Genomic DNA, 13,112 nt, shown 5'->3' on the forward strand with positions numbered 1-13,112 from the left:
GTTCCTTTTTCATAATATGCATTCATAACATCAGTGCTGGTTTTAGGAGACTGATTGTTAGAATTATTTAAAACAGCAATTTTGGCAGTAGCAGCTGCTATTTCTGCATCAATATCCAGTTGTTCTTGTCTGTGTCTCAGCTTTTCCTGTTACAGCTCCAAAGCATGTTTCTCTTTTAAAGCAGTTGCACGTGCAATTAATGAAGCCTTCTCTGCCTCTGCCATGATTCGTGCTGAAGAAGCAGAAGATCTCCCACTACGCACACTGTTCGAACTTTTCTTGCTAGATGGTTTACTTGATTTACGTGAGATGTTTGAAATGCTATCTTCTGGATCAACGTCATTTTGATATACATTTTCATCAACACCAGAACATGAAACTTGACTTTCAGTACTCAACCATTTCTCAACATCATCTATAAACCCATTGCAAATCAACATCTTTCCATTGAACCATGTTTGTTGTTTTTCCTTTTCTTCACTGGGAAAAAGAACCATCACAGAATTGTGCACTTCCCTTGCTTCATCTCTCAATTTAATTAATTTCTCGCAAGAACACTGTACCTCCTTTTCATATTCTCGATTGGACATAAAATCTTTTATAATAGCCATTAAGTTCTTTGCCTTGTTTAGTTTAGCTTACTCTTTCTTGTCTTTTGTAGAGTTTCCAGTTTTTCCAATAATGCCTTAGGAGTTAACCTAGTAGGCCTCTTTTCTCTCACAGGCTCCATTTTCAACCTTCTCAAATGACACAGTAGTCTCTATTTGTTCACCAGCAGCCACAACATCATCATCATAATTCCCAACACTCATATTCGCCAGACTGTAGAATTCATTAACCTTCTTAGCAAAATTAAAACTCAAGCAACCAATGCATTGGATTTACGCTGTTACATGTGTGCACACAAAGTCATTCCTCAAGTAGCACTACACATACCTGATTGGCTTCATTTATTCTCTTCGTCACGGCTGTTCCTTGATTCACTGCTATGTCCAATTAAATCCAAATCCAAAGCGAAATCCAGTGATTAGTCCATTAAAAGTTCAAAAGGTTCCAAAGCGATGCGTGATAATCCACAAAGAAGCATTTTTTGACAATATATAGTGACATAAATACCAATCATTTTGTCACTTGAGGTGTTGTAGGGTAGTTTCTTGTTGACAGCGTGAGATCCAAACAAAACATCGTCCTCCAAGTACTGCTTTATCAGATTATTCATCACACAGCTCGTACTGGTCATTTAACTCACAGTTCTGCTGCACAATGCACATAAAATATCATTGGATGCCTCCACATATTCCCTCCAGACACGGGTCAAAAATGTTGTGCTTCCCTCTAATTACACACCTGCCTTCTCTTACCGTTTGCCTACCTATATACTCATTTGGGCCCACACTCCACCCAGTGGTCAAAAACAGAATTACAAAAGACATAATGGCTCTTACACACTTCAACATAAAAGTCCTTAAACAGAAGACTATAATCATGTGCAGAATATGATAACAACAGCGGGGCGATCGTTTATAGATTAACCAAACGTTTAAATAGATTTAATTTATCAAAAATGGGGCATAAATTATAATGAACCCAGAAAATCACACATTTGTGCTTCCATGTTTATCATTAATCAATTAAAGAAAAAATATTTAATAAAACAGTATTTAAACCTTTTGTATGCATGTAGTCAGACTGAAAGCATGTGTTTCTAATATTAAACTGTATTTAATAAGCAGATTCATGAATGTTTCTGTTCTGGTGTCTTTATTGTTCTCTGCATGTCCATTTCTGATGCAACACCAAATGTAACATTTCTGTGAAGGCTTTTTTTTTTTTTTTTTTGTTAATTTTCTAATCATATGCCATTGATGTATATTAAAACAAAACTTACAAGCAAACCAGATCTTTAATTGAATGCAGTATTTTTCTCATAAGTAGGGTTTTGATTGGCTGTTAATATTTTATAATTTTAACATCATTAAAGAGAGAGAGGCAGTGTATAATACAATGTTACAGGTATAAAAAATAAATACAGTAAAATTCCTTTTAATTAATAAAAGACCTTGTGCCCTATGTTACGACCCTTCTTTAGCGCTTAAAAATTATGGTATTAAAAACAAACCACTTTATGCAAACAACCAAACACTTCAATCTCTCTCATGATCACGTCACGTTCAGCACTCTTTATACGCTTTTAAATTATGTAAATATTGTACAATCCATAAGTGTGATATGTGAATACAAATAACTTAAACTTAATGACTTAAATGAAAGTCTGGATATCAATGTTTTATTTAGTTTTTTACCAAATTACCAACAGTTTTGATGTAATTAATACAATCTACAAGCAAACCATATGTTAGATTTAATGCAGTATTTTTTCTCATAGGTTTTATAATAGTGATCATGATACTGTGATGCTGTTTTTTTATCAATATTTACTCATATGTTGTATTAATACACGAGAGACCAAAAGCTGTAGTGAAGGTGAGTCCCCGATGAGCGTGTGTTCAGAGGAGAGACAGTCACTCTCACATTGGACCTACAGAGAGTAGGAGACATTCAGTGGACATAACAGAGTTTTTAAAGATGGAAACCCTCACAATCCATACACAACAACAACAACAGCAGAGTACAGTTTCAGTGCTGATGAGTCTTACAGTGAATACAGCTGTAGAGGAGAGAGATCAGACTCACAGAGATCAGACACCAGTGCTGCTGTTTACAACTGACTGTATCAGGTGAGTGTTCATGTTCACATCATGTTTAATGATCATTGCATCAATATTTTTTTGGCTCAAACACTTTTCAATATACTCTTCTGTAGCAGCAGCATCTGTCTTAGAAGAGGACTGAATCAGTTCATAAATCATTATTCTGTCATTATTCTGTTTAGATACAGTCCTACAGATCTTGAGTTTGTTTTTGTGGAGGTTCGGGTTTATTATAATGTCATGTAAACTGTGACAAGGGCTTTCCCATCGACATCTTTGATATTTTACTTTAGTCACTGTCACTGTGTTTTACAGATGATATTTCACTATAATCAAATAAGAAAGGACTTGAGCAACAGAGTTCAATACACTTGTAAAAAAATCTAAAGTTGAGGAAAAAGTAAAAGTAAATAAATAAATACACACACAATGAGACCATCACTCCTCACATCTCTCCTCTTTAACATCAGTGTCACAGAAATACAGGAACTCAGATGATCAGATCATGTTTTCTGACGAGTTCACTGAAAGAGCTCCGTCTTCTTTCTTCAACAGATTCACCCAGATCTTCACTGTTATTTGTTGTATTTATCTATTTGATTTAAAAGAGTTATAGAGATAAGTTACCTTACTTTCGGTTTTGGGTCAATAAAGTAACGAAATCAGCCATAACACTCAAGAAAACAACATACAAATAAAATGAACGTGGCCAGCACTAAAAAAATTCACAATGTAAAAACTCCTGCATTCGTTGGTTCATGACGACACAGATGTGTGTAATGACACACATGTAAACATGTGAACAAATGTCAAAATAATTCCTCTCTATTCATAATTGTGTCTAAATATTGTAACCATAACTGCAAAAAATAGTACGTTTGTACACCAAAGAGTCTCTTGTATTATTGATATAATAATGATTGTGTAATGTCCTGAAATGAGCGAGTTGAGTGGATCGTCGCAGTCATCTAGTGACTGTAGTTAATATTTCATGTTATTTTTATTTTATGGCAGCAATCTAACCCACCAAACCCAGAACATCGTCCATGATATCTCCATGATTCAAAGTTACACATTAACATTAAAAGAGTAATAATTAATTAATTATTAATGAAAACCTAAAATGCTAATAATAAAATAATAACCTGCACAATTTAAAGTTAGAAATATTGATTAAAGATGAATTGATATTACAAGAGAAAAGTTTTCTGGGATGTGTGTGTGTTGTTTGGGGGGGGGGGGGGGGGGTGGTTTATATATTTGTCCTAAAAAAAACAAAAAAAAAACAACAATTGTTAATGGTGTAAGTTTTAGGTACTTAAATAATTAAACATTACTTCTTGATTACTACAGATACATCATTAAAACAGAAAGAAAACACTACTCCATAAAAATTAATCAGAAGTTCAACCTCTGAGAGTAGTCATGAATAAAAACAGTGTGTATTGTTTTATAGATGAACAACATTTAAATAGATTATTTAGCAAGCACCAAATATGATGCCTAAACTGTAATGACAAAGGTCACACCATAACTGGAGCTTCCATGTTGATAAATTTATTTCTTACTGATTCAATAGAAACCAAATATGAGTTCAAAACAATAAACTACATTTTGTTAAACATTTACCTAATTATTCATTAATACTCTGAGGAGGCCCTTTTAATTCATATTAGTTTAAAATCCAATCTTGAGTTCAGGAACCAAGTGTGATCTGTGTAACTTGTTTCTGATGCAGTGATGGTCATGTGTGTGGTTGCTCGGCTAATGACTGATTATTTCATTTCATTCAGATCCAGATACACAAAGTATTTCAGCAGTGTTTAGTTTAATTTATAGTGTTTCTGAATATATTAAACTGTATTTAATAAGCAGATTCATGAATGTTTCTGTTCTGGTGTCTTTATTGTTCTCTGCATGTCCATTTCTGATGCAACACCATTTCTGTGAAGGCTTTTTTTTTTTTTTTTTTGTTAATTTTCTAATCATATGCCATTGATGTAATAATTAAAACAAAACTTACAAGCAAACCAGATCTTTAATTGAATGCAGTATTTTTCTCATAAGTAGGTTTTGATTGGCTGTTAATATTTATATGTTTAACATCATTAAAGAGAGAGAGGCAGTGTATAATACAATGTACAGGTATAAAAATAAATAAATACAGTAAATTCCCTTTTAATTAATAAAATACATTGTGCCCTATGTTACGACCCTTCTTTAGCGCTTAAAAATTATGGTATTAAAAACAAACCACTTTATGCAACAACAAACAATTCAATCTCTCTCATGATCACGTCACGTTCAGCACTCTTTATACGCTTTTAAATTATGTAAATATTGTACAATCCATAAGTGTGACATGTGAATACAAAATAACTTAACTTAATGACTTAAATGAAGTCTGGATATCAATGTTTTATTTAGTTTTTACCAATAATTACCAACAGTTTTGATGTAATTAATACAATCTACAAGCAAACCAGATCTTAAATTTAATGCAGTATTTTTCTCATAGGTTTATAATAGTGATCATGATACTGTGATGCTGTTTTTATCAATATTTACTCATATGTGTATTAATACAGAGAGACCAAAAGCTGTAGTGAAGGTGAGTCCAGATGAGCGTGTGTTCAGAGGAGAGACAGTCACTCTCACATGTGACATACAGAGAGCAGGAGACATTCAGTGGACATACAGCTGGTTTAAAGATGGAAACACTCACAATCCATACACAACAACAACAACAACAACAGCAGAGTTCAGTTTCAGTGCTGATGAGTCTTACAGTGCTGTATACAGCTGTAGAGGAGAGAGATCAGACTCACAGAGATCAGACATCAGTGCTGCTGTTACACTGACTGTATCAGGTGAGTGTTCATGTTCACATCTGTTTAATGATCATTTACATCAATATTTTTTGGCTCAACACTTTTCATATACTCTTCTGTAGCAGCAGCATCTGTTCTTATAAGAGGACTGAATCAGTTCATAAATCATTATTCTGTCATTATTCCTGTTTAGATACAGTCCTACAGATCTTGAGTGTGTTTTTGTGGAGGTTCTGGTTTATTATAATGTCATGTAAACTGTGACAAGGCTTTCCATCGACATCTTTGATATTTACTTTAGTCACTGTCACTGTGTTTACAGATGATATTCACTATAATCAGAATAAGAAAGGACTTGAGCAACAGTTCAATACACTGTAAAAAAATCTAAAGTTGAGAAAAAGTAAAAGTAAATAAATAAATACACACACAATGAGACCATCACTCCTCACATCTCTCCTCTTTAACATCAGTGTCACAGAAATACAGGAACTCAGATGATCAGATCATGTTTCTGACGAGTTCACTGAAAGAGCTCCGTCTTCTTTCTTCACAGATTCACCCAGATCTACACTGTTAATTTTTATTTATTTATTTTATTTAAATATTTATAGATATAATTTACTTACTTTCGGTTTGTCAAATAAAGTAACTAAATCAGCCATAAATCAAGAAACAAATACAAATAAATGAAGTGGCAGCACTAAAAAACATTCACAATGTGAAACTCTGCATTCGTGGTTCATGAAGACACAGATGTGTGTAATGACAACATAAACATGTGAACAAATGTCAAAATAATTCCTCTCTAATTCATAATTTGTCTAAATATTGTAACATAACTGCAAAAATAGTACTTTAGTACACAAAGAGTCTCTTGTATTATTGATATAATAATGATTGTGTAATGTCTGAACATGAGCGAGTGAGTGATCGTCGCAGTCATCTAGTGACTGTAGTTAATATTTCATGTTATTTTTATTTTATGGCAGCAATCTACCACTAAACCCAGCACATCGTCCATGATATCTCCATGATTCAAAGTTAACATTAACATTAAAAGAGTAATAATTAATTAATTATTAATTAAACCTAAATGCTAATAAATAAATAAATAACCTGCACAATTTAAAGTAGAAATATTGATAAAGTGATTGATATTACCAGAAGAAAAGTTTCTGGGATGTGTGTGTGTGTGTGTGGGGGGGGGGGGGGGGGGGTATATATTTGTAATAAATTGTTAATGTGTAAGATTTAGTATTTCAATAATTAAACATACTCTTGATTACTACAGATAAATCATTAAAACAGAAGAGAAAACAACATAATCCAGAAAAATTAATCAGAAGTTCAAACATCTGAGAGTATCATGAATAACAACAGTGTGTATTGTTTATAGATTAACAAACATTTAAATAGATTTAATTTAGCACCAAATATGATGCATAAACTGTAATGACAGAAGGTCACACATTTGAGCTTCCATGTTTATTAATTTATTATTAATGAATTAAATAGAATACAAATATGAGTTAAAACAATAAACTACAGTTTTGTTAAAACATTTACATAATTATTAGTAATATCTGAGGCCCTTTTATTCATTCGTTTAAAATCCAATCTTGATTTCAGGAACAAAGTGTGATCTGTGTAAACTTGTTTCTGATGCAGTGATGTTCATGTGTGTGTGCTATTGCTAATGATTGATTATTTCATTTCATTCAGATCCAGATACACAAAGTATTTCAGCAGTGTTTAGTTTAATTTATATTAAGAAATATTCTTTGTTTAGTGGACTAAAATGGAAAATGTTCACAGTAATAATGTGATGTAAATATTAATGTAAATTATAAATTTTGGGAACTTAAATGGTTTAAACCAATTTACAGTGTTAGAGTTTTCTTTATGGAAATGAAAGAATGAATAAATAAGAGTGATGAATAAAGTGAACTCAACTCTGCATCACTGTACACTCACAGATAAACCGAAGCCGGCTCTGACTGTAAAAACCCCAGAGTTCAGTGTTCACTGGAGACAGAGTTACTCTGAGCTGTGATGTGGGACAGTTAACTGGATGGACAATTCTCTGGAGAAAAGACTCAAACCCTGAATCCACGGGTGATGAAACTAAAACAATCGAGTCTGTGAGCGTCTCTGATGGAGGAGAGTACTGGTGCATAGCACAACGAGGAAGATGATACTGCTAGTTCAGTAATACAGTTAAGATTACAGTAAAAGGTCAGAGCTCTCTTACTTTCTATACATTTTTAACAGAAGACAACTTGATGTGTTTGTTATAAAACATGATAAATACTGTCATACACTGTAAAAACTGAACCACTAATCCACTTTAAATCAAAGGAAAGAAATTGTCAGAGACTGATAACAGCAGTCAGAAGAGAGAACGATGTCAAATTTAGCATCCCCTACTAAAGACGCTGCATTAGAAACACCCTCGCATTAGCCTTAGTAGTTTTTTGTAATTTGATACAAATGTAATATAATACAAAGTATAGTGTTACAAATGTATACATCATTTTTTTTTTTTTTTTTTTAATATACAAAAATTGTGAGGATTTACGGCGCTGATGGCCGCTGAAACGCATCATCAGTCTTGTGAAAATGGTCCATGATCTCCTCCTGATGCTCAACAGATACAGCAGAAAAATAGTGCACTTTAGTGTACTTTCAGTTGCTTTTCTGTATAATGTTGAACTGAACACAGGCACTCATAGTAAGATGAACTCATGACTGCAGGTTCGTCAGCATCAGGAAAGTCTGCAGTGCTGCTCTCACCAGATGGGTCTCCTGTTATTACCACAGCTGCTCTGAGATTCTGTGTACGCTGTTCATTGAAAAAAAAGAGGGATTTACATAAAAATAACAAAATATTTACATTTATTCATTTAGCACAGGCTTTTTTCAAAGTATCTTAAAAATGAGGAACACCACAGGCAATTTTTTTTTGTCATATTAGTGAATTGATTAATGGTTGTGGACTAATTAACTGCACGATGTCTATTACAATAACACACACAGTGTATGTAATGTGTGTGTGTACACTATATATGTATACACACATGCACAAACTCAGACTTACCTCATTTATCATATACAGTCCAGCACAGCAGATCATCATGTAACAGAGCAAGGCTAGGATTTCTCAGAAAATAATAAAAGAAAGAAAAAAAAAACTGTTAATAAACTATAAATCAATGAATGTTTAAGAAGGGTTTCTGGTGTGTCTCTGCAATTGTTCACTTATTTACCTTCACAAGATGTGTCCAGAGAGGTCTTTTTTTTTTTTTTGTCAGACAGCAACAGACATCAGCGACTGTCCACTGTCTCACATTTGAGTGTCCACTACAGAGCCATATTCATGAAACATATGCAGAACACATTTATTTATTAACCACTGAATAAACAGAATACATGGATAATTCTTAACTGTTTCATTCAGTTCAGTGTAACAGTGTATACAGTCATAAATAATTTGGGATTAGGCCAAACTGAAACACTATTTCAGTTACTTCATGTGTGCTGTTAATATATTGTTTGTGCTGCTTTGGTTTTTTTAGATATTTTTAGTGATCATTCTGAGGTCTTTCTCATCTTTCTGATGAAATTAGTGTTATATCCAGCAGGGACATGAGTGTAAAGTCAGAAGTCTGGGAATAATGAGTGATTTGATGTACCTTTGTTATTTTATCACACAGTATGTGACTCACGATCAGATCTGCATGTGTGTGTTCTCCTGTCTCACAGCTTCATCTTCTCTTCTGGTCACTGCTGTGGTTGTGGGATCGAGTGTTTGCTTGTTGATCTTCATCTCACTGCTGCTGCTGTGGAGATACAAGAAGAACAAAGGTGTGGAGCAGTTCATGACATGATTAATACAACTGAACAGGAACACATGAAAGATACAGTTTATGAATAAAGGCTCATGAGAAGATCTAAATATCAGCATAAAGAGTCAGTGTAATCACTGCAGATACCTCTTGAGTGACCATAATGCTCTCTGTTTCTATTATAGATCAGCACTAGCGTAACATTAACCAGACATCAGTCCCAAATCAATCTGCAGAATCTCAACCAGAAAACTCTCCTCTACAGTCTGGTCAGCCTCACTAACTAATCATTTAAAGTGATAGTCTTCTGTGGATATTTTAATTGTCTCCATTGCAATTAAAGTCCCAATGATGTTTGAACACCAGGCATTCTTTAAATTTTTGAACTATTTTTGTTTTACTGTTTTACTTTTCACCTTTTATCCTCCAATGCTTGTTTGCTGTCCAGCAGATTCTGATCAGATTTGTGACGTTGTGACTGAAGTGAAGAAGAGAGACAAATGTTGATTCATAAACCTTATTTAAACACATATCGTTCAAAATCAACAAATAGCATTAATTAAATCATATAAGCTTTTTTTAAGGTGATCCGGAGCCATTGGCAGATGTCACATATTCAGAGATCACTGTCAAGAAAAACAAGAAAAAGATGGACAAAGGTTAAAATAAATTCTCTTAACTTCACCTGAACAATATGATCATCGTCAGAAACATTAATACTTTCTAATTAATTAAATTAAAGTGCATATTTCTTTATTATATATAATAACTTGTTTTTCATGATAGGTGCTGGACTTCGTAATATTCTGATTGAAATGAAATCTGAGGACAAACAAAGAGCTAAATAAAGAGATGATCTGAAATGTTGTCATCAGCAGGTTACAGATCATGTGAAAATGTTTAAAATAATAATATAGGATAAATATTTTACAGAACCTGCTAATAAAATTAAATAATTATAATGATTGATTTTAATTCTGTTGGCTGGAAATGATATTCTCACTTATTAATCAATAAATCTGTGGTTTCTTTGTGGTTTGAGGCATCGCTGCGTCCTCATATGATCAGTTATTAGTGTTGTTCAGATGTGTGTTGTTGTGTTTCAGAGAAGAGCAGTGAGTCTGGAGACACTTTGTACTCTGAACTGAAGCACAACACAGACAGAGGTGAGAGAAACACAAGACAAGCTTCATCACTATTACAGTCCAACCACTGACCTTCAATATGAACCATCACCGTTTCTGCTACACTTCACTATGATTCCTAAAGTCACGTGACTCATCGTGGCGTGTATTGATTCTTTTACATTATAAATCTGCTTTTAGTGATTCAGTTATTTGTGGTGATCAGAGGTTCACTGTGATCTTAAAACTGTAAATCATCAACAGAATGAGCTCATTATTCACATCATAACACATCATCTTGTATCTGTTTTATCTGTTAAAGGTCCCTGAGTGCAGTGAAGACAACAGACGGCTGAAAGAGATTCACAGCAGCAGACACAGTGACGCTTGCATTGCTTCAGAAATGAATCTGAGTGAACTGCTTACACTCGTGCTTGATTCAGTTACTTTAGAGATACTTGTGCACTGTTATCTCTACACATATTACGTAAGCAAAACAAATGCCTCTCTAGCATATTCATTTTTTTCTCCAGTGTTAGATTGCCAGATAATTAAGATCCAGCCCCAGAAGCCAGATCCCATCAGAAAATATCAGTTTTGTCTTGTAACAGAACAACTCTTCAGCAAAGTAGTCTAATACCCAAAACCTGTTAACAGGGGTCTTGTCTGGTGCCCAAAATACCCAAAACTGTATTAACAGTCTTCTATCAGACAAGAAGTTGACGGAGGAAAAATCCAGTGAAGAGCAGAAGCAGCAGATGAAGTGATGATAAAAGGAGCAGAGTTTATTGAAGAATCTTAGTTGTGTATGTTTTAATGCTCAGACTTCGTCAGACCAGCACAAATTCAACAAGTTCTGTTACACCAAACTGATCCACAACAACATCCCATAAACCTTGAGTTTCCATTCCCTCGGATCTCTGATTCATGAAGACAAACAGCCCTTAACCACACAGTCATAAGACTAAACAACAGTAGAAAAATATTATACAAACAATAATATAATATACATGATGAATCAATTAATAAATCAATGAAATGGGTATTTACTGTAAATGACTATAATGATTATTATAAATTATTATATGATTACATTGAATAATAAAATCATTAAATTATAAATTACTATGAATGAATATAAAAGAAAGAAAGTAAAACACAACACAAATGTATGATTGCTCTCTTGAATCAAAACACACACAGTCTGATGATCCTCAGATCCTTCACAGAAGAGCTCTTATGTTTAACACAACTCTAGCGAAACTGATCTAAAGTTATTATTACATTATTATAATCACTGTGCTGCCAATAGAACCAACAGAATAAAAAAAGAGTTTGATTAATAATAGATGTAAATACAGTGCATTTATTCTTATATACTGCTTTTTACATTTAGTTATTTTTAGATATTTCATACACATTGTTTTTTTTTTTTTTTTGCTGCAGTTACTGAAGTGTGAGATTTATATTTGATAAATATACACATGAAAACAAACTTTTCTGTTTTGTTTGTTGGACTTTTTCACATTTCTTAACTTTGAGTCATTTTAACCATAGATCAGTGTAGTTCTGTCAGCAGCACTAAACACATCAGGCTTTTTTGCTTTAAATGGTAAGAAAATGTTAACATTTTTTTTTCTTCTCCAGTCTTAGATTGTTGTTTTTGTTATGAAAAAAATAAAACATGAACAACCATATTTTGGACAGTTCTGTGCATGTCAAAGGTGTTTTTTGGAGTATGTTCTGATTCTTCTCTGATGCTGTAACTAAACTGATCTACAAAGAAAAGAACAGTTTCTTTCTCTCTTTCTCTCCTGTCATGTTTCAGGACGTCCCACATTAATTGATCGGGGCGTGAGAGAGCAGAATATGTGTTGTTCATCTTGTTGGAGATTGTTGAGGCTGTTATCTTCATTGTGAGACTTTGTGAAAGTTTATTGTTCTCTCTCACTCACGTTGTTTTCTCCTCTCCTTTGCTGTGTGTGATCGATCATGTGATCTGTTTAGCAAGTGGCTTATGAATGCTGTAGAGTTAGGTGCCATTTATTTTTGGAGATGTTTTTTTTTTCTCCTGTTTTTGGGTTAGTTAAAGAGTTAAGTTCATTTTATGTTTGTTAGGACACTTAGTTTTGGGTTAAAGGTAGTTCTTTTTGTTTATTATTTTGGCCTGGCCTTGCCCTGAAGTTATTTTTGTGTTCTTACTCTTTGTGTGAACCTCTTACAAAACAACTGTATTACTGTACCTTATCCTCACAATAAAAAAAAAGAAACCGAGGAGGTTTCTAAAAAAGTAACCTGCTGACTATCACTCTTTATTTTACGTTTCACCCCTGAACCCTAGACCTGGGGTCTTAACACTACAGAAAGTTTTGCAAAGAAGGAATAGAATAGAAAACGAGTAGGTTTTATGTTTGTTGTTTATTAAAGTGTCTTTAAACTGAGAGAAAAGACAGACAGAAGAGAAGAGAGACGCTCCGTGTGCTGTGTGTAAACTCACGGTGATGCCATGAAAGAAGCATGTTTGGTTCCCCAAAGCAGCTTTGAGAGAACCACCTTTTCTAAGCCTTTTAAGAATCTAAAGAACCTTTTGTGCAATGA

At 33.6% G+C, this 13,112-nt stretch overlaps 1 protein-coding gene across 2 annotated transcripts in view; it reads left to right on the forward strand.

The window, feature by feature from the left end:
* Positions 1-7,710, forward strand: part of LOC109069944 (B-cell receptor CD22-like) — an 89,666-nt gene extending 81,956 nt beyond the window's left edge. For both annotated transcript variants that reach the window (XR_006159371.1, XM_042754393.1), the window contains exons 3-4: positions 5,300-5,581; positions 7,522-7,710. Coding sequence is in view for 1 of the 2 variants with exons in the window: in XM_042754393.1 (XP_042610327.1) it covers positions 5,300-5,581; positions 7,522-7,598 (359 nt within the window). In the remaining variant the exon portion in view is untranslated. The remainder of the gene's footprint in view (positions 1-5,299; positions 5,582-7,521) is intronic.
* The last annotated feature ends 5,402 nt before the right edge of the window (positions 7,711-13,112 follow it).

Source organism: Cyprinus carpio, unplaced genomic scaffold (genome assembly GCF_018340385.1).
Source record: "Cyprinus carpio isolate SPL01 unplaced genomic scaffold, ASM1834038v1 S000006507, whole genome shotgun sequence".
Classification (NCBI taxonomy): Eukaryota; Metazoa; Chordata; class Actinopteri; order Cypriniformes; family Cyprinidae; genus Cyprinus; species Cyprinus carpio.